We start from the raw sequence: 22608 nt of genomic DNA on the forward strand, positions 1-22608 counted from the left end.
TGTATACGACACGTTTTAGGTTTCAATTGCCAGATTAAATCATCCCTTTAGTAAAAACAAATGTCAAATTAAATTATCCAATTTTTTAGGTTTTAATTGTTAAATATATCTCTTAGATGACGAATTTATGGAGATTTGACGGACTCAACAAAGTGATTCTCCTCTTTCGAGTGTTAATGATATGGTGTTAATCAGATCATTTGTATTCAATCAATCAATAACTGTACATGAAATTCATTAGTACGACAATGTTATGGTAGCTCACAACGAAGGTAATGCACAAGTCAGAGTACAATTATATTATAAGATATGATCTAGAGATTACTCTCTAGTAGAGTTCGATAAAATGGTGAATGAATATACCCTTAAAATAACCCTCAATAATTCTTATATAAGGATGTTCGTAAGAGCTAGATTTGTATGTGATGACACGTAGAAAGTTATTGTTTCTTCGTGGATTATGAGATATTTGACCATAATATATTGGACCGAAGTCCATCCTAAACAATTTCTTTTTTAAAACAAGTTTTATATATTAAACTTAAAAGTAATATGCATGTAGGATAATTTAAAATATTCTCTCAAAAGAGAATTCCTAATATTTAGACCTTTGTTAATAAAATTGTTTTTAATGTTACCCTCCAATGATTGGAAAATTTGCATTACCCTCTCAATCTAAAAACAAAAATTGCATAAAATGCTCAACATTATAAATGCGTCAACATGAAATTAGATGGATAAGATAAGTTTGTCATTATTTGTGTGGTTATTTTTTTTCATTATTCTTTTCCTTCCTTCTCCCGTTAACGTAACTAACTCAGTTACTAGTTTATTGTATGAATGAATGCTGCAACCAAATGTTTCTACTCTCTTCAATCAACACTCTCCCAATTACCTTCAAATCTCAACGATGCCGCAACCCTTCTTGTTTCCTTCAAACCATCAACGCTAACCCTAACTCCGATTCCGATGACGATCACCGGAACAATTCCACCACCCTCACTCTATCCTCCACCCGCGCACTCGCCTCCGCCATTCGAAAAGTCTCCACCTCACCCGTCGAGTTCACTCAGCGACTCGAAAAACATCCTAGAAACGGACTCGTTCTTCCTAGTCCCGATTTCCATAGACTCTGCCTCCAACAACTTCAACTCTTTCGAAGAATTGTTCCCGAATCGTTCTTATCGGTTCGTAGTTTGTACTTCATATTATCTGATAAATTAGGGTTTTGATTGATAAATTGCTGAACGGTGTCGTTTTTGTTGTGTTGTGCAGGTGTATGTTAGACCTGCAGGTAGTTATGTGATGGATCAACTGGAGCTGCGGAGGGTTGCAGTGTACCCTGGAGGAGATGCTGAGTCAGAGGAAGAAGGCATTGCCATTCTCGTCAGTCATTTTAATGTTCCCGCTGGCTTGCGATCCGCCGAGACAGCGCTTTCCGAATTGCAAGTGTGTTGCTCATTCTGATTCTGTTATGTTATGAAAATAATGAATGGAGCATGTCTACAATTATGTTTTGATTGACTTATTTGAGCTTTTATACTAGCATAAGCACCCGTGAGTCGTGACACTGACTGAAAGAACGTATGAAAACAACTTTTAACATGTTTATAAGTTATTTTCAGCTTATTTTCATAAGCTATCAAAGAAAAGAGTTTATGACAAAGCTTATACGAAAACAATTTAACTTTACTTTATCTTTTGTTATAGTAATAGCTTATACATAAGCGCTTATCATGATAAGTGCTTATGCTTTAACCTGCAAATGAACTTAAGTATTCCCTCTATTTCCAAACTTTAGTAGTTTAAGGTTTTTACAGATAGATTAAGAAAATATTTGATTGATGTGTATTGTACCAAAATAACCTTATTCTAATCATTAAATGTGTTACAAATTTCCATGTTTATGTATGTAATCTACTCCCAATATCTTGTAGTATAGGTGGAAGAAAAGGATCAATATTCAATTATATCTTGGGTTTCTAAAACAACCAATTTTTCGAGATAAATTTAAAATACTTAGACTACTAAAGAGTAGGAATGGAGGGAGTAGTCCCTCCGGTATATGAATTTTTTTCACAGTAGTCCCTAGAATCCTGTCAATTTATAATAACAACAATGTTAACAAGATAAATTTTCGTATAATTTAGGAACTACTTATAAAATATTTAAGACTACTTTGTTATTTTCGTATACTTTAGGGACTGAGTAGGATAGAGTGTGATATTTATTTACGCTTATTGTTGTTGGTAAGGAGGGATCTTAATATGAGTCTGACCATTAATTGTAGGTTAAGGTTGTACCTGAATGTAAAGCTGTAGTTCTTCCCATGGTTAAACATCCCTTTGTTGTTGGCTTCTTGGTTGCTGAGCTTCCATTGGTGGAGCTCGAAACTTGTGTGAAGGGTCAAAGTGATGGGTTGAATAACCATGTATCTGGGAAGGAAGATTATTCACTTCCTCCTTTTTTGGATTTGGATAAGAAGTCATGGGAAATTCAGACTCTTCGGATGAAGGATGAGCCAGTTGGTATGTGCAACTTCACTGCCGATCAAAGATCAAATGCTGTCGACATTTCACAGTCTCTAGCTATGGCATATGTTATGGATCAGGTTTATAAACTTCATCTGGCTTTCTTTAGATAATGACAGGGGTTCATCACTCTTTGAATATGAAATACCAGAAAGTTATGCTTGTCACACTTCTTGGATTTTGTGGGAGTGGCTTTCAAATTTGAATTTCTTAACATTTCCCCTTTTCTGAATTTGTGCTTTTAAAGTTATCTCATTCAAGTTTAAAATCATTGAGTCCACCACTTCTATGAATTAGATTGATTGTTTTATTTTAGCATGCAATGCATGTTCCTTAAATTGATTTCTCTATAACTGTTTGTTGTACGATTTTATGACAGTTATAAGGTTAGTTTTTGATACTTGGTGTGGACCTAAATTTCTGGCTCATCGGTGTCTGTTCTCTGTTTGCAGAAAGCAATGTTACTTCAGCAATCAACATGGCAAAATAATATCAGGATGAATAATCTGGTTGAGCAAGTACGAGTTATTGTATTTTGTTAACCTCTTTATTCTTAGCCTTAGCATGTTCTAATTTTGCTTCCTTCAAACACAAACCAGATCCGTGGTCCACTTTCAAGCATTCAAACCTTGGGTAAAATCCTGTCCACACAAACAAAGAAAAGTGAGGTTAGTAAATTCTCTAAACAGACGAGTTTTACTATAACAGTAAAAACTAATTCATTGCCATATCTGCCATAAGTCACTCTTTCAAACCTGGTTAAACTTTACTATGTCAGTTCTATAACGAGTGGTTAATAAGCCAGGCCAGCGGATGAGATGGCGAAGTTATTCATTCGTTGTGTAATTGGATATCAGCAACGTCTTAATATAGTTACTTTTGCAGATTTCATATGACATTGTTGAGGATATCTTGGCGCTAGGTGATCGTCTGAGTGATGTTCTCCAACAACTCCAGGATGCTGTATACTTGACAAAGGTACTTCTGCTTGCAACTATTATCACACATAGGTGGGGCGTGCGCATAATCTTATATTACCAATAATCAATTAACGTGCCTTTGGAAATTTTTTATCTTCATGCTCTTGTCTCTTCCTCTATGTACTTGTAGAACATTATGTGCTCTGCTATTAGATATCTTATTCATTTCCTTGATCTAGAAGAAAATTGTTGAGAATAAACATTCAATTTAGTCCCTACCTATCACCATCTCACCAATTTGGTCTCTATAAATTAAAATCAACTAAAAGGTGCCTAAACTTTTCTATCATCCAACTTAAAGTTTCTACCGACCAGTTTTCTATTGTGAGAGTATTTGTTAAGCATTTTTGAAATAAGAAAACAATGCAGGTACATGGTTATAGAAACCAGTGCGTCTGATGTACAATTTTTGTCCAATATGCAGGGTAATATTCTGCGCTACAATGAAGAATCAATCAAGAAAATGAATGGTTCTAATCACATATTTTCTGAGTCAGTAAAATCTCAATTGTTAGATGGTTCTCCAAGGGATGGCTCTGTTAATAAGATGCATAAATCTAGCGAGCCACTTTCTCTTGGTGCTGCTGCCCAGGATATAGAGATGCCCCTTCCACCTTTAGCTCTCGCTCCACTACGACATGGAATCAGGTAGGTTTGATTGGTTGATTAATGAAAATATCTTTTTTGATAATGTCATGATTTAATACCACCTTCAATGTGTATATATACTATATATGTTCCATTCTGTCAATTCTGCCGTCTTATAAATTCCAATGTTGCATCAATAATATAAAAAAAAAAATATTACCTTTAGGGTATTTTCTTTTTGAGGTTTAGTTTTAGATATGTTTTTCTCTTTTCTTTAAATTATAAACATTCAGATGATTTCTGTATTTCTTATGCTTTTTTGTTGATGTCAGGAAGATCGTGCAATGTTTCTGAAGTATTGGCGGACTTGGTTGATACAATCAAACCTCTTGCTCAGAATCAAAAACGTGTAATAGAACATAGTCGGCTCTCATCACCTTTGCTAGTTTCTGTAGAAGAACCTGCTCTGCGCCAGGCTTTCAGCAACCTTATTGAAGGTGCTTTACTCCGAACACATGTTGGAGGAAAGGTTACAATTGTGTCTACTTCTGCACCAGCTGGTGGCACCCTCGTACTTATTGATGATGATGGACCTGATATGCACTATATGGTAACTTCAGTTCACTCTCGTTATCTCCTCTGCTTATGCACTTTCCTTTTTAACAAACTAGAGATTATTTCATGCATGTAAATTATAAAGCAAATTAAAAACATTCTCATGACCTGTGGGGAAATTTGGAACGTTTAATTCCATGGGCTGGATAGACAGTATATACAACTGATGCCATTTTTTGAGGAAATTGGTGCTTATTTTTTGGATATATTAATTTGAGAAAACTGTAGCTCTTGTCCACGTACTGTATGCAACTTTGCATGCTTCTCAATAGTATCCCGGGTAAGTCTATGAAGATGTGGGGTATCCATAAAATCACCCTAATAACATCTCCTTCCAAACATTTCCTTGCTGCACAAAAATTTGAGCTTAGTATGATATCTTTTAAACCTAGGAAACCTTTTACCTAAACAATTCTTTGATTGAGTACTTTGTTGCAAGGGATTTGTGAAAATGGAAAATAATTGCTGCTTATGAGTTTGTCTGCAGACGCAGATGCATTCACTCACACCATACGGACAAGAACTCTTGGCTGAAGATATGGTTGAAGACAATATGACGTGGAACTTTGTTGCTGGGCTCACTATTGCCCGGGAGATACTGGAGAGTTATGGCTGTGTCGTGCGCATTATATCACCCCGGACCAAAGATGCTCCACTTGGAGCTGGGGGAACTCGTCTTGAACTTTGGCTTCCAATGGCAGTTGCTAAATCTGATATATAGAATGAATTTGAAGTTACGGAAGATAAATTGACACATTCACAAACAGTTCCGCCTCACAGCACCTGAGAGTTGAGAAACCGTCTAGAATAAGATTGTATGGTAAATATTACTAGTTCGTTCTTTATCATTGCAAAAGATATGTATCCAGTCTGTATATTATCCTGTAAAGTTTCATTTGTTGCATAGTCTATTTTATGGTTATGTGGATAATATCATGTAAGCAATGTATTACATCATATAGAAAGGCGTGTGGTTTAAGAGAGTCTGTCAAAAGCCTCAACATGTAAAATCGTTTGTGTCCCCATCCAATTTAAAAAAACTTGTTTTCAGTATCAGAAGTGATTAGAGTGGAATGAATCATCTCATGTCAAAATTTCAAGCGACCTTATCATGTGAAATTTGTATTCTCTCTTCACAACTATCAATAAATTTTGACAAGGTCTAAGAAGGAGAAAAATAGTATATAACTTGTTGAAAGTCTGATTCAATCGGTTGTTGCCTGTGATGGTTACCAGCAAGATATCGGCTATTGCTTATTGAAGATGGTTTTGTTGGAGCCGTTGCCTCGGTGGTGTTAAATGTTAATAATGTTATCACGGTGTGGGTGTAACTGTGCAAGACCTTTGCATATATTCATGTGAAAAACGGCAATTTTAAAACCATTTATGCGGTGTCTTTTGTTTTGTGATAATCTTGTTTGCATGTCAAGAAAGATAGTTACTATAAGTATTTACTAATTTTCTTATTGAATTTCTTTATTTTTATACATTTTTGTTTTTGAAAATAAACTGATAGTTTATTAAAACTTTTTTTTAAGAGAATTTATTCTCTAAACTATAACTTTTATTTTATTTTATATAATTTGGTATACAATATATCAATTAAATAAGCAGTCTTTACAGAAATAAGTATATCTTTATATACTTTAAAGACTAAAATAACGAACTTCATGTGAGCCCTATGTGTCATGTTCTCTCATATATGATTGAATGCATGTGATTGTTTTTGGACAACATCTTTTTTGTATATATAGGCAAATGAATTATGAATTATAAAAAGAGTTGTGTTATTTGAATATCCATATATGTGATAACTTTTGTGATAATCAAAATTTTACAAAGGAAATGAGGTAGTAGCACAAAAACCAAAGCAATAGAGACAGAAAGTAAAAAGATAATGTGAGTATGAGAGAAAAAGTTGTCACAAAAGTTGTAAAAAATGGTTGTTGAAATATCATTTCTCTTATAAAAATGGTCTTGTTAATGAGTACTCTCTCGTGGCATTCCTTAAACATTTTAAATTAAGTAATTATTTTTTTAAAATGTCAAACTTTTCAATTTTCAATACACTAATTACGCTAACTTTCATAAAAGTTTACGGTTGAAGGTTCTTACCTAATGTTTCGGGGACAATAGTTAACCTTTCCCATCTAAAAAAAATGGTACTCGAACTCATAATACAAAATGTGATTAGTGTGTGCTTTTTAATACTAAACTATTCCACAGCACAAATTTTGTGCGCTCCACCAAGACATTACTTTCTGCAACAAACAACACCTGCAAGTACAATGTTATTTAGGTTCCAAAGGCATATCAGGTTGCCAACCATATCAACAAATCTAAGTTGCCTGCCACCTTTTCTTCTTTTTAATGAATTGTGATGCTTTATGCCATAAACCAAGTAATATCTATCACCTTCACCTATCCAGCCTCATCTATTCCAATATCCAACGCCTTGCCTACTCTTCTACATTAAAATTTCATAGTAATATACAACGCCTTGCCCACTCTTCTACATTAAAAGTAGTCGTAGAAAATATTATCAGAATGGACATTGTAAAATCATTTAACGGAATCTACTTCATAAAAATTCGCCGTGTAAAATACATACAATAGGTAAGTAACTAAACAAGTTAGTTTCTTATTTTTTTTTTTTTTATGCATAGTTGTAATTTTTATCTCCTAAATGATGTGATATGTTTTAAATGACGTAACATATAATTTATTGTCGGTAACAATCAATATCTATAAAATTGCAATATAATTTCTTAAAAATTTCAATTTTAACTTATGAATAAAATTTTGCTTATATTTTGTTACAATTTAAATGTGACAAGATTTTCTTATAATTTGTCACTGAGCGAATAATTGTAATAAAATAAGTGATACATTGAAAAGTCTTTGTGTTGAACTTCATCCAAACTTTTAGAAAGACAAAAATTGTTCAGTAAAGGTGAATTGTCGATGATTTTTTTTATACATCGACAATCAATAATACTTATTCATATTAAACTAAACAACTTGACCCAGAAAAACTCATTCATATTATCACATAAATCTATTTTGTTACTGTGTTTAAAGTCCTTAAACTCACACAGGTTGGTCTAATGGTGCAGACTTATGACTTTGAAGTATGCTACTAGGTGTCAGATTCAAAATTTTTATCGATTAGTCTATAAAGAACTTTACTTTAACTTTAGTTGTGATCACGCTACTGGAAGATGAAATTGATCTTCATCATTAGTCGGTCCTTAAACTTCATACCATTTTTTTTTAAAAAAAAAACTCCAAACGTACTTGGCTTTTTTTTTTTTTTAGGGAAAGTACTTGGTTTTTATTGGTTGTCCATCTAAAACTAATTTAAATGACGATGCATATCCTCATTTCTTTAAAAAAAAATAAATCTAAATTCACTCCACTAAGTTTTCCAAAAAAAAAATCTTACTGGAATAAAGGGTAGCCGTCCGTGCGTGAGACACTGATTGGAAATTAAATTGAAAAGTCACCTAAATTCTTTCACTGCTTCTATATAATTCTACCTAAATTCCTTCATTTACAATTATCTCATCACATTTTTTAGGAAAAAGACTTTATAACCAAACTTAATTCCATTTTTAATTCAAATTTAAAAATTTCTACCTGCATTCTCATTTTATTTTCTTTTTCCCATTTCACAAGTAGAGCAACACAAGAACAACGTTGCTCCAAAATTTAGTATATAACCGTTTTTGGCATTGTTTCTAAACCCAAACCAAAAAGAGAAGATTCCACATCATAATCGCTTATTCGTCGTTTTTCACGTTTGTTCTACTTCTCGTAAAACTCGATCATCATCAACACTGTTACCACTAGCATCAGATTTCATTTTCAGTAACCACCGAAGTGTTGCGTTTTTGCCAGATCTTGCGGCGTGTTATTAGGGCTTTTTCAGGTATGATTCACTATCACTTCATCCATAATCACTTTTCAGAAGTGCTTTTCTTTAGTTCATAATATTTGAATCGTTGTGCGGTGTTTACTATGTGATTGGTTGTGGAGTGTATTAGAGATATTAATATTGTTATTAAGTTTCACATGATTTACTTGCGGCGATGATTAGGGGAAATGCACATGTTTTTCTTGCTTATATCATCATTTTAAAATATGTAATTTGTTAAACTTTTTTTTTTTGAAACTTGTGACACTTGACAATTGTTTAACAAAATTGATTTTGTATTTAATTAAAAACCAGTTGAATTTGTGTTGACAATAATATTTACTTCAATTTTGGCAAACTAATGAATTTGTGCCTTTAAGCTTGTAATTGTTGTAGCTATATCAACAACATCAACATGCGGTGACACCGCTAAAATAGAAGTTTCCAAATAGTCAATTTTGATTAAAAGTGGGTTGAATGAAAAGGGATATATGTTTGAGTACATTCATGTAAAAGTGAGTCGAATAATAAATTTGAGGCTAAAAGCAAAAGCAATTAAATTCGAGAACATTGAAACATGTCAAAATCAATTTTATGTGTCTAGAATCACATATTTCTCATAAAAGTGAGTAAAAAAAATGCACTAAGTGCGTTGACTGGACGTGCCGTAGCCCGAAACCATGGCAGTTTTCAGTGTCTATGTAGAATCTTCGTTTTGTAGCTTCTAGGAAATCATGACAAAACCAAAATTGGATGTGCGTTTAAGCCTCCGAACGCCAAACCAAACAGATACTAAGTGTATACTTGAGCGAGCGTTTGTCAAACATAATTTTGTAAAATTGATTTGATTAAAATCAAGTTTGAAGTGAAGTGAATTATGTTTGGATACTTTTACTTCAAAAACATGTTTGATGCAAAACTTGATGTAAAATTTTCAGCCCAAAAACTACTTTAGAGCCAAACGAAAGCTGGAGCAAGGAAACTACATGTGTGTTGTATGGACTTGGGCTTTGATTTACCAAAGTGATGCAAATTAGACAAGTAGTTTTAGGATTTGATTTTGAAATTAACGTTTTTGATTTGGGAGTATTTGTTTAAGGATTTCATTCTATGTTCACTTGTTTTATTGTATATAATAGGGCTATCTCATTGTAGGATGCTTGGTTATGGTGGGTCTATCTATAATATAACAGTTTTTTGCATAATTATATAATATTGAGATTTACATTTTCTTCATTGAGTTCCTTAAACCCTAGTCAGAGGAGTACCTTCCCCTATTGTAGTACTCTAGACTTATTTTCTTCTACATATAAAAATTCAATGCAAAGCTTACTTTCTGAACACATCTTCACCCAATGTGATGGAATGTGGCAGTAAATATTGTTTCCACAAGTCTAGTTTACGAAGTTAATGTCATCTTGAGGTTGGACATAGCCAATTACTGGGAATTTATCCCAATACTCTGAAGTGACTAAGTTAGCAGTAGCACAATGGTTTTGAGTGATCATAGAAATAGTTGAAATTGAACTACATTGTTAAAATCAATCCAAACAATGAGTGACAACTGACAACCTGGAAGATTATCTACAGGACACTCTCCCTATGCACGAAGTGATGAAGTAAATAGAGATATGGAATCTCAAAGCAGTAACCCCTTGAGATAGGCACCATGTTGAAAGATGCAGGATCTTTCCAAAATTAGCTAATTAAGTATGCAGTACAGTACAGGTAGTAGAAGCCTGGCCCAGGGGGGCTACTACTAATAGTTCTAATATGTCGAGAGTATTATGTTCTAATGAATATATTTGGGGAGTACTGTATTCCCAAATCCAATATTTTTTTACTATGGTGAAATTTCTCCTTTTGTTATTTAAACCATTTTCTGGTTCCATTTTAATATGTTCAGTTCTTTGTATTTTCAACAGGCCTTGTTTTCTTTTAACAAGCATCTTTTGCTCTTATACGGAGGATACATCTCACTTGCTAAGTAGTAAAGATTAGCTCTCAACATAGTTTTATGATCATACAATCAGAAAAGTTTGGACATAATGGGGACCAATACTCGCAGGTAATATTTACAGCTAACTTATCGTTGTTTGTTTTTTATTAATTTTTTTATGTAACATTGGAAACTGTGTTTAAATGAAATTTGTATCTTGTTTACTGCAGTTCTACCAATAGAAAGCCAAATGAAAGTATGAGGCTTGTTCTGACAACTTTTGTTGGAATAGTTTTTGGCTTCTTAATAGGGATATCATATCCAACATTAACTACAAAGGTGCAGACTTGGAACATCTTCTTTTTAGACACACCCTATGCATTTGAGTGAACTTAAATTGATTCTTTAATGTTGTTGGACTTATTAATGGAACTCTAACAGTGCTTACCAATTTGCAGCTGACTATCTCATCCCGCCTGCTTCCCTCGATTGATGTGTCTTCCATTGAAGATGAATATGAAAGTGGCAATGGTCGGTCTTTTATGAAGAATAATAGCAGCGACTCATCAAAATATAAGTTATTAAATGACACGTTGAAGGTACGTTTTTGATCCAGTCAGCACTGTGAACGACATAAAAGGTTACTGGGTTCAACAAAGTTAATATGTTCTATCATTGAGAAGGGAAAAGTTTAATTGAATTATTATATAGTTGAAAAAGGCTAATGATCCATGCACTTATTGAACAAAGGAGGGTACAGAGGAAAGAATAGGTAGGTGGTCAATATTAGTTTTATTTGCAAATAAAACTAATATTGACGACCTACCTATTCAAATTTGAAGAATCAGCTTTAAATGGTTATAGGCTGGTAGCAGTTAGGCTCTCAAGATTAAGTAGGTGGAAAATTGAGCTTCTCATACTCTGATGAGCCTCCCTCCGTGTGTGTGTGTGTGTTTTATAAACTATTTTGAAAGAATTAATGTTCATAAGAGTAAATGTAAGTAAGAATATTATACTGATGTGGAGATGTTCCAAAAGTAGAAAAGCAAAATGAGATCAAGCAAATAACTATATTGAGAATCAGAAGACCTTTTGCTTCTTTTTGGTGATGGTTTTTGATTGAGCAGAGAAGAAAAATAAGAATATAGGTGACTTAAATGCAGATTATATTAAATATCAAGAGACTAAGCTCCCTACAATAGATAACCAGAGCCATTCTCCTTGTAGAAGAAATCCTCTTTCTCTCTGCCTCACATCTAGGGTACTAACCAAATTCTTATGTCATGTTTGTTCATTCTTCTCTCTTCCCCAAATTATAACTAACTTCCAGCTTGGAAGCATCCCCATTCTCTCCCCTCTTCCCTTTCTCTTTCTTACACTCATAGACTCTCCAAATTATGGGCTTATCATGCTTCAAACCCCCTAAAACGTTCTCTCCTTTCGCAGTCCTTTTATGTACCATGACGGGACTATTGGACATCCTATAAACTTTTGAGTATGATTCTGTATTTTATAAAATTGGGAAAATGATTTGTTAATGACCAAATAATGCTTGCTGCATATTTTCATTTTTGCTTGCAGATTTGGGTTCCATCAAATCCAAGAGGTGCAGAAAGATTACCTCCTGCGATAATTGAAGCCGAGTCAGACTTTTATTTGCGTAGATTGTGGGGTGAGCCCAGCGAGGTATCTATCGTAAAATGGCTTACATGCTTATATAAAACATATTAAGGCCTTGTTTCTACAGCTACTAAAACTTGTTAAAGGAGTCTTCCGTTTTTTAATCATATTCTGTGTCCTTTTGTTAAATATACTTTATATAACACCATAAATCCAAGATTGAAACAAGTTGGAAGAGACTGTGGAAAACTGTGCGGCCTGCAATATGTGCCCTTCTGTTCTAGCTTGAGTTTATGTTTCTGGTATTAGGTCAATCTTTAAATTCTTGGATTAGAGAGGTCTGAAATGTATTTTTATTGTAGAAAGTTATGAATATACACAACATTTGATTAAGTTACCACTCACAGGATTTAACCTCAAAGCCAAGGTACCTTGTGACCTTCACTGTCGGTTATGATCAGAAACGTAATATTGATGCAGCTGTGAAAAAGGTCATCTCTCTCTCTCTCTCTCTCATTGCGTTGGCTTGTGTACATACTAATATCTGTTATTTCAAACAGTTTTCAGGGGATTTCACGATACTTCTGTTTCATTATGATGGCCGAACAACTGAATGGGATGAGTTTGAATGGTCGAAGCAGGCTATTCATGTGAGTGTTCGCAAACAGACAAAATGGTATGAATCCATTGCTTGAACATGAATATGGATTACAATTTTTTCGTTGTGACCACCAGAATTGTTTGCCTAACTTAAAAAATATTTTGCTACTTCAATTTCAATTATGACATGATATTAAGAATTTGATTGTTTTCCCTCTTAGGTGGTATGCTAAACGGTTTCTGCATCCTGACATTGTGGCACCTTATGACTATATTTTTATATGGGATGAAGATCTGGGTGTTGAGCATTTTAATGCAGAGGAGTGAGTATTTGATATGATACAATAATTTAGTTTTGATGTTACTGTGCAAGTTTTTTTTGCACTATCAGCCAATTATATATTAATTATTTGTTTAACAATTTAATTTTTTAATGGGTGATGTTAAGGGCACATGTTAAGTATTAATATCATTCCATCAATGATAAGAATTTTGAGTAATAAATTAACACAATTTCCAATACATAATTTCTATTAGTGGAATTCTTAACACGTGCCCTAAGGGCACAAGTTAGCATTTCCATTTTTTAATTTAATTGCTGTCATGGTCAAATTTGTTAATCCTTCAAAGAAAAAATGTTCAAACTTGTTAAATGATTAGTGACAGAGAATCAAAATGAAATCCATGAGTAGTTATATACCTAAGGATTTTTTCCTGCTTTTACTCAAAAAGTTTGATGTACTCCTAATTTCAAGTGCAGATACCTAAGACTGGTGAGGAAGCATGGGTTGGAGATTTCACAGCCTGGTTTGGAACCTAATAATGGGCTGACATGGCAAATGACAAAGAGAAGAGGTGATCGTGAGGTTCACAAGTAAGAATGATGAAAATTCAATCCCCCCTTTCTTCTGGCGCTTGTTATGTAAATGATTGTGTGTTAATTGTTTCCTTCTTTATTTCTATTAGAGAAACAGAGGAGAAACCAGGATGGTGCAGTGACCCTCATCTGCCTCCTTGTGCAGCGTAAGTCTCAGTTGACACTGTCATTATATTATCCACGCATACCATGCTGTGTATAATAATTGTGCTATGCATGCAGGTTTGTTGAGATTATGGCTCCAGTGTTTTCACGTGAAGCATGGCGCTGCGTGTGGCATATGATTCAGGTTTGAGGTCTACACTTTTTTCTTTTTTAATATACTAGTATATTGTTTAGATGTTTAATGTTTGTTTAAACACTCAATGGTGTCTTTTAATTTTTTATGATTGTGACCTTGTGGGTGCTTCAGAATGACTTGGTCCATGGATGGGGTCTCGACTTTGCTCTTAGAAAATGTGTTGAGGCGAGTCGATTTCTCATTACTTTAATTTATCTAATTTCTATTTATTGAATTTTTTCTATTTGTTCTTGAACATTAACTAAAGTACCTTCCCTCTGTCGTGTAGCCGGCCTATGAGAAGATAGGAGTTGTTGATACTCAGTGGATTATTCATCAAAGTATTCCCTCGCTAGGGAATCAGGTAATTTGTTTTACATGATAATTATTCTTGTTGGTCTCTATAATTTGTTCTCATTGAAGAACCAAGATTCTTATTTGTTTTTTTCGGGCTTTGGTAGGGAGAATCAAAATCTGGGACGGCGCCATGGCAAGGGGTATGTTGCACATTTTCATATAGTTCGCCTTGACATCCTAGACTCTTTGGTTTATTAATCAATAATATATTTTCCCTCCATCTGATATTTTGCTTGCTTGCTTCTTTTCTAACTTTATAACTGTCTTAATTAATCAAGAAGTTGTGTCATAATGGATGAAGTTGTTGTTTTATGTAAATATTTGATTGTACATATATATATGCTGATGGTTTAACCACTGTTGATTGCCAGGTAAGGGAGAGGTGTAGAAAGGAGTGGACAATGTTCCAGAGTCGAATGGCGCGTGCAGAAAATGCATATTACAAGGCCGTGGGAATTGATTTGTTTAATTCAACTAATCCTTAGGGGACAGGGACGACTTGTACACAACCATCACATTGCCTTCCATTTTACACACGAAAAATGTTTTCTTACACTCCATTCATAGAGAATTGTTTTTTGGGTCATATAGTAGCTAAGGGACAAAATAACACCATGTAGAATTTCAGAGCTGAAAGTTAGAGAATTAAATGTAGGTCAGTGTGTATTTGATTGTAATGTTCTTTTAGAATCTATGCGACAATGCCTGGTAATACCCAAATTGGACACGACTATTAAGAAGCCTTTTACTGTACGTAGTTGATTTGGAACGGTATATGGAGCATTACCAACTTGGTCAAACCATTTAAAAAATCAAAAGTTCAAAGGATCCAAAATTTGGTGTCGAATGGTTGGCTGTTATGGTCACTAGACACTAATTAATCTTTTGGGCGATTTTTAACGTTATCAAATCAATTCATTGATACGTAAAATGGAAGGTAATATATAAACACAAACATAAATCAATTTGACAAAAAATTAGAATAAATTATGTTACGATCATATAAATTTTTGCAGTATTTATTTTTATTGAAATAAATATTGCTATGGAAGTCAACCAGGTTCTTTGAGAGAAGACAACGGGGTTCTGAGTTATAACCTGTTTGCTTCAACGTTGCTCAAGGTCTCACGGTGGCTTCATATCACTTAGTGTGTGTTTTTATTCTGCGGGAGAGAAAAAATTTGATTGAATTGATTTTGGTAAAAATGTGTTGAAGCTAAATTGATTTATGTTTGGATATATTGACATAAAAGTGATTCTTATCAATTCATGATGTGATGTTTGGATAGTTTGAATCAAAATTGATTTTGAATGTATAATTACTATAAATGATTTTATACTTTTATTAAGTATATTTAAAATTAGATTTCATTTCTATTTGATAATTATTTAAATTTATTTGTATTATTAATTTAATTAATTATACCTCTCATTTTTTTAATTATTTACAGAATTGTTTTGATTATTATTTATATTAAGTTATTTCACTTAATTCTTTTTTTTTTGTCAAATTATATAACTTAATATGATGGGTAGATAAGTAGAAATAATAAAAAGAAGTAAATCGTGTAGAAATCCATAATGAAAATTAAAATGAGTGTAGAAACTAGAAACTCACTAAAAAAAATTGAAACAGCACCGTCAAAAATTAATTTGCAAACTGACTATCAGAAAAGGAAGTAAGGATAGACATGGAAAACTGAGAGCAGCTTTTGTTAAAATAACAAACCAAATCGAATCAATTCTCACTGTGAATGCAGAAGCTACGAATATGAACTTCTGTATAAATCGATTTTGAGGCCTGAATCAATTTGGAAAATAGTTACCCAAACACATGTGTTTTTTTTAGACTCACGTTTGCCTATCCAAACTCACGTTTGAGGGTTAGGAGTCTTCATATCACGTTGACATTGAATTTTGTGTGTGCATTGAACAACTTAAAGAGCTTTTGTTGTGCGCATTGAACAAATTCTTTTTACAAAAACAGCAGAGTGGGATTTTTATTAATTAAAGTGTATTAACAACCCTTTTACAATGGAGAGATTTAAGCTTTGTAGCTTGAAGTTTTAAGGTTAAACTCTTACCATTGAACTATGACATCATGTGCATAAACAATCAGGTACTCCATCCGTCCCATACAAATTGAGTCATTTGCAAAAAAATATTGTCCCAGAAAAATTAATCCATTTCACTTTTTAATACAATATTAATTACTTTTTTCTAATTATAATACTAATTGATACTACTTTCACCACTCCCAATTTAATATATTCAACTTTGCATTTATGATAAAGAAGAATACATCAATAGTTGATCAACATCATTTTTTTCTCTTTTTCATTTATACACTTTTCTTAATAAGTGTGAAATGAGCCAATGACTTAGTTAAAATGGGAGAAGGGAGTAATAAAATTCTTGAAATATAACATGTCATCTAAGACTTTGTGGTCAAACCTATACATTTGGCACTAAAGTTCGTTAATATAAAAAGAATAATTTTTAACGTACTTATTCAGAAGATCAATTTACATGAATACGATTGCTTGAGTTTATCATAGATAAAAAGAACCCCATAACACAATCAACGTTGATAGGAATATCTTTGTTTTAGTTTCAATGCTCTTACAGTATTTCTTGTATTACAAAGAAAGTGGCACATATTTATTTAATAGTGGATACTACGCGGTTGCGTATTTTTATTTTATCAAAAGGACCATATAAGTAACTTGCGGAATTGTTAGGGGGAAATCACGTGTATTTCTTCTTAGTCATACTTCATTTGTTTCAACATTGGTTGCTTTCTTCAAGTTCCTTGTGCTATATACTCTTTTCCTTTCCTTTCCTTTCCTTGTGTTACACTTATAACCACGTCTTTCTACCATGCTTTCATATTTCTTCTTCTTTTGAATCATTTTCTTGTTTCAATTATTTATTACTTCAAACATCTTGGTTTTCTTATATGGAAGATACAATCAGAAAAAATTGGACATAATGAGGTAAGTTACTCACAGGTCTATTTTTTATTATTCTGTTTGATCCTAAGAATTTTTGCATATGCTATATCAATTCCTTTAAGTAAATATTTGCTTCTTTATGGTTGCAGTTATAGTAAGAGAAAACCAAATGAAAGTATGAGGCTTATTGTGATATTTTTCTTTGGAGGATTTCTTGGCTTATTTATAGGATTATCAGTCCCAGCATTTTCAACAACAAAGGTGATTAAATCGAGTATCTGATGCCTCAGTGAGTTTTTATTCAGGTTTTGATCTTGTTTGATTTTAGAATGCAACTCTGACTATGCTTAATTTTTTTTAGTTGAATCTGCCATCTAGCTTGCTTCCTTCCATTGATTTGTCATGCATTCGCGGTAGGGATACATGGTCTTTCATGAAGAATGATGATAGCATCTCATCACAAGATCAGTTACTGAATAGTCCATCTAAGGTTTGCATCTTACAATGTCATTCTTAAAGGAAAAAAAAAAAGTTTTATATAGTTGCAATGAGGTCCATAAACTCATGAAATTTAGATTCATGTACCAATTTGTTGAACAAAGGATTAGTATTGCGAAAAATTATAGACAAATGCAGTTGATGCAGTCTCAGAGGTCTCAAAATTGACGATCTTATGGTCACAAATGAGATTGCGAACGGCAATTTAAAACGTTGTTTTACCCCCATTTTTTAGCTCAGTATAATAATTAAACACCTGTCTATGTATCAATCAGTTATTGTTAAAAGGATTTGAACCATGACTCTCGTCTTATGTAATAATCAGAAAATTGCCACTTGCTTTGGTGATTGTTTGCAGATTTGGGTTCCAACAAATCCTAGAGGTGCAGAAAGATTACCTCCTGGGATTGTTAATGCTCAATCAGACTTCTTCTTGCGAAGATTGTGGGGTCTTCCCAACGAGGTTAGTGTAAACAAGTTAATTAAGCCTTTATCATATGAGTGTTTATGTGTAAGTTATTTCTACAACAAAGGCTAAATAACGTCAAACTGTTATTATATAAGCTATATGTTGTTTTCATAAGCTATCACGGATAACTTATAAAAATAAGTTGAAATCGGCCTACAAACATGTCATAAGTTATTTCCATAAACTCTCTCATACAGTCTTGCTAGTGTTTAGTCAGTAGATAAGTTCAAATAAGTTAATCCAAACAGGCTCTTAACTCACTACATATGTGCATTTTCAACCTAGGTAATATATTTTTCAATGAATATAGAATTTTATTAAGTTGTTACTTGCAGGATTTTACCTCTAAGCCAAAGTACCTAGTGACCTTCACTGTTGGGTATCAGCAGAAAAAGAATATTGATGCAGCTGTGAAAAAGGTCCTCTTTCGCACTCTCTCTATCTTTGCATAGGCTTAAGTATGTTTCCTTAAACTAAATAATTACTATGACACTTGAACAGTTTTCAAAGGACTTCACAATCCTTCTATTTCATTATGATGGCCGAACAACCGAATGGGATGAGTTTGAGTGGTCAAAAAAAGCTATCCATGTGAGTGTTCACAAACAAACCAAGTGGTAAATAAATCCTCTGCTTTCTATTTGAATTTGGATTACAATTTTTCATTGCAACATTTTCCATTAGTACTATTGTTTACCAAACTCAATGTTTTCTGTTATTAATTTACTTATTCTCTTAGGTGGTATGCCAAGAGGTTTCTGCATCCAGACATTGTTGCATCATATGAGTATATTTTCATGTGGGATGAAGACCTCGGGGTTGAGAATTTTAACGCAGAAGAGTGAGTATTAGTATTGTATATATATATTTTATTATTTTTTATTGCATAGTTTTTGTTTTAATTTGTTTGTTTCAGTTTTATAATATCTGTGTTATCTAAACTTATCTAAATTGAAGTTTCATATCCATGTTGAAGGTTTTTAAATTTGAGAAAGAACTATGTTGTTATAAGGTCGACAAAAACTATATTTTCTTCGAACTTAAGGAAGCTTCATATATATGTTGTCTAATTCCAACTGCAGATACATAAAACTGGTGAAGAAGCATGGCTTGGAGATTTCACAGCCAGCTTTAGAACCTCAAAAAGGGTTGATATGGAATATGACGAAGAGAAGAAATGATAGTGAAGTGCACAAGTAAGAACTAATGATAAGTCACAATTTTCTTGTGGTGTGTGTTATGATTGTGAAAGAATGAGTTTATGTTTTTTTGACTGTTTATTTGTTTGGTTTTTCTATTAGACAAGCACAAGAGAAACCAGGGAAGTGTAAATACCCTCTTCTTCCTCCTTGTGCAGCATTTGTCGAGATTATGGCTCCTGTTTTTTCGCGAGATGCATGGCGTTGTGTGTGGCACATGATTCAGGTTCCATGCTTACTCTTTAAAAGGAATCATGAATAAAGTCAAATGTTTAATAATCTAATGGATATGATTGATTTACGGTGTAAAATATCTTTACATTGTCCTTAAAAATATTATCCATTAGTTGTTTATGATGGCTTCCAATAAATTATGATTGTAACACAATAATGGTTTTTGCAGAATGAATTTGTTCATGGATGGGGTCTTGATTTTGCTTTTAGAAAATGCGTCGAGGTAATTAATGAATCTTTCTCTTTTGATATAATGTAATTGTGATATGCTGTGGAACTTTGAATTAATTCTATATGTTATATATTATATAGCCTGCCCATGAGAAAATTGGAGTTGTTGATGCTCAATGGATTGTTCACCAAGGTATTCCATCACTAGGGGATCAGGTAAATTTTTTAATTTTGTCTTAGACTAATCATGTTATATATGCTCGATGTAAATTATTTTAACTAAAATGTTTTCCTTTGTGCTTGATAGGGAGAAGCACAGACTGGGAAGCCGGCATGGCGGGCGGTATGTTATGAACCTTTCGTAACATAAACTATTTTTATGATATGACGATTATAATTAATTAGTAGTGTAAAAATTATTTACAGCAATGTTATTATATGTGATTTAAATTAACTTTGATTTGTTATGTGTATAATTGCATGGTACTGGTTGCAGGTTAAGGAGAGGTGTGGCATGGAGTGGAGAATGTTCCAAGGTAGATTGACAAATGCAGAAAGGGGGTATTACAAGTCCAAGGGAATTGATTTTTCTGATTTGCTCGCTCATAACTAAGGGACAGAAATTACTTTCAACGATAACTTAGATTCCTAGATAGAGCATTAATATATATGAGCATTCAATGTGAAGAAAAATCATACTAATTACATTGTAATTCATAGTGAATAAATATACATCCTACCAAAACTGATCAAAAACCGAGCAAAGCAGCAGAATCCTTCAGAAAACTGAAGCGTTGAGTCATAATTTTTTGTTGTTGTATGAATCGTTACCCTATGTTTAAATTCAGTGAAATTTTTGGACCACTTAGACTTTATATAATTGGTGACAAAATTAAATTCCTCGGATCATAAGCTATCTTTCCTTCAATCACACTTAATCTTTGAACATTTTAAGGAGTTGACCTATAAGGTTCACAATCTAGTTCATTTTACCATTTTGTCAACTTACTTCAACCACTTGAGTTTCATCAACTCATTTCATGTTTCAATCATTTGAATGACAATAATTTACTCATTTCACGTTTCAATCATTTGAATGACAATAATTTACTAATGACAAATGCTTTTTTAGTACAAGGACAAGACATAGCAAAAATTAGGAAGATTATGTCAATATTTTTATTTTTCACCCATACTCCGCCAAGATCAATAAGCCATTAAAATTCAAAGGACAAGAAAAACAATTACAGGAAGAAAGTGAGGCCTTGATTTATTAATTACAAAGTGAAGAAAAAAATACATGCCCGAGTGCTTGGGTTGTAGATTATTATATTTGATACTAGCTTAAAATAGAGTAAAAGAAACGAGGAATAAGTTTTTTATAAAACTTTTTTACATAAATCTCATTCCAAAAAATCTTTTAACCCTTTTAAAGATACATTAAATGGACACAGAATCCTTATGACCACGACATCATACAACGACTTTAAAAGATTTAAATCCATGGACACAAATCTTCTATAATCATTGTATGGCGCTACACACTAAGGCTTACCTTGATGACATGAGTTTTGCTAATGCCATCCTCTTATGCTCATGTTGAATAAAAGCCTCAGCCTCTTGGTCAACATTTTCATAAGTTGTACCATTTTGATCACCAAACCTCGTACCTTGTCGATCAGTCTTCTCAGTCTCACGACGAACCTCTACATGATAGGATCGATCTGCTTCGGCTATTGGTTCCTCGTATAAGGCAACACGACGTTTTTGATGGTGAGGATGATGATGGGGATACGCTAGTTCGTAAACTTCGTGTATATGACCCCAACCATAATTGTTGTGCTTCCTGTTTTGGTATGCCATTTCTCAAACTCTAGTAAGGTGGTCTGTTGGAAAATTGATTGTGGTTTTGTTGTTCTTGTCTATATTTATAGTTTATTATTACACGTGTGTTAATTAGTAAGAAGACCATGGTTCTTCATTGATGATATGAAAGAATCTAATACCTCTAACAAGGAGGAGATATTTTCTCCAGTAACTACTGTTCGATCAATACAACTTTATTCGTTCAAAGGCAACTAAGTGCTTATCAAATTCAATTCTCTTTCTTAATGGGTAATGATATGATCAAGAAATATTTGTTCTAGAGACTAGAATATATTTAGTAGGAAGTTAAGACTTGAGTTTTAATTTTTCTTTTTTTAGCTAAACAACTCACTTTTTAAAGTTCGTTTTAATATGAATTCACCCAATATAAAATAAAAATTTAAAACATGAAAATAGTTAGAAATGCTAAAAAAATAAACAATTTTGTCAACAAAGATTTGCAAGTGTCACGAGCTACCGTCGAGCAACAGTTGAAAAAATTATTTTAACAATACTATTGATTTCTATGACTTGTGAATCACACTACTTCTGTTAAAAATCAAAATATAAAAAAAAAATTATTTAAAAATGGTTAAACTATAACAAATAAATAAATAATGTATTTATTTAGTAGTAATTTTAATAATAGTGGTAGAAAGTGGTGGTTGCCAAAGTTGGTGGTAGTTGAGATGGTGATCAAGGTGGTAGTCGTTGTTGGATTGGTGACCGAAGGAAAGTGGATAGAGTAGTAATCGACATTAGATTGAGTGGCGGTTGACAGTGGTAACAATGGTCGTTAGATTGGTGCTCATATGTGGATGGAAAGGTGGTCGACCGTGACTAGAGCAATGATTGATGGTGGTCGGATTGGTGATATGAGGTAGATGTAGTGGTGGTTACACTAATGGTTGGTG

At 33.1% G+C, this 22608-nt stretch overlaps 3 protein-coding genes across 4 annotated transcripts; all 3 read left to right on the forward strand.

The window, feature by feature from the left end:
• Positions 1–762: 762 nt before the first annotated feature.
• On the forward strand, positions 763–5773 carry LOC25501852 (chloroplast sensor kinase, chloroplastic). Its single transcript, XM_013591289.3, has 9 exons — positions 763–1187; positions 1276–1449; positions 2291–2611; positions 2984–3049; positions 3131–3199; positions 3417–3509; positions 3936–4159; positions 4436–4709; positions 5202–5773. The coding sequence occupies exons 1-9, from the start codon at positions 837–839 to the stop codon at positions 5433–5435; spliced, it is 1806 nt and encodes a 601-aa protein (XP_013446743.1). The 5' UTR covers positions 763–836; the 3' UTR covers positions 5436–5773.
• Positions 5774–8270: 2497 nt separating this feature from the next.
• On the forward strand, positions 8271–15056 carry LOC25501853 (uncharacterized). Of its 2 annotated transcripts, XM_039829295.1 has the most exons (16): positions 8271–8645; positions 10221–10358; positions 10556–10698; positions 10800–10908; positions 11028–11168; positions 12151–12255; positions 12597–12680; positions 12750–12865; positions 13011–13112; positions 13550–13663; positions 13756–13812; positions 13889–13955; positions 14079–14132; positions 14236–14310; positions 14408–14443; positions 14675–15056. In XM_039829295.1, exons 3-16 carry the CDS (start codon positions 10679–10681, stop codon positions 14786–14788), a joined length of 1194 nt encoding a protein of 397 aa, XP_039685229.1. In that variant the 5' UTR covers positions 8271–8645; positions 10221–10358; positions 10556–10678; the 3' UTR covers positions 14789–15056. The 2 variants fall into 2 exon arrangements, with proteins under 2 accessions (XP_039685229.1, XP_013446745.1); XM_013591291.3 differs by lacking the exon at positions 10221–10358.
• A 1800-nt stretch (positions 15057–16856) lies between these two features.
• On the forward strand, positions 16857–20737 carry LOC25501854 (uncharacterized). Its single transcript, XM_013591292.3, has 13 exons — positions 16857–17299; positions 17407–17518; positions 17619–17747; positions 18114–18218; positions 18560–18643; positions 18726–18841; positions 18964–19065; positions 19307–19420; positions 19526–19649; positions 19827–19880; positions 19970–20044; positions 20136–20171; positions 20325–20737. Exons 1-13 carry the CDS (start codon positions 17295–17297, stop codon positions 20439–20441), a joined length of 1173 nt encoding a protein of 390 aa, XP_013446746.1. The 5' UTR covers positions 16857–17294; the 3' UTR covers positions 20442–20737.
• Positions 20738–22608: the final 1871 nt, after the last annotated feature.

Source organism: Medicago truncatula, chromosome 8, assembly GCF_003473485.1.
Source record: "Medicago truncatula cultivar Jemalong A17 chromosome 8, MtrunA17r5.0-ANR, whole genome shotgun sequence".
NCBI lineage: Eukaryota > Viridiplantae > Streptophyta > Magnoliopsida > Fabales > Fabaceae > Medicago > Medicago truncatula.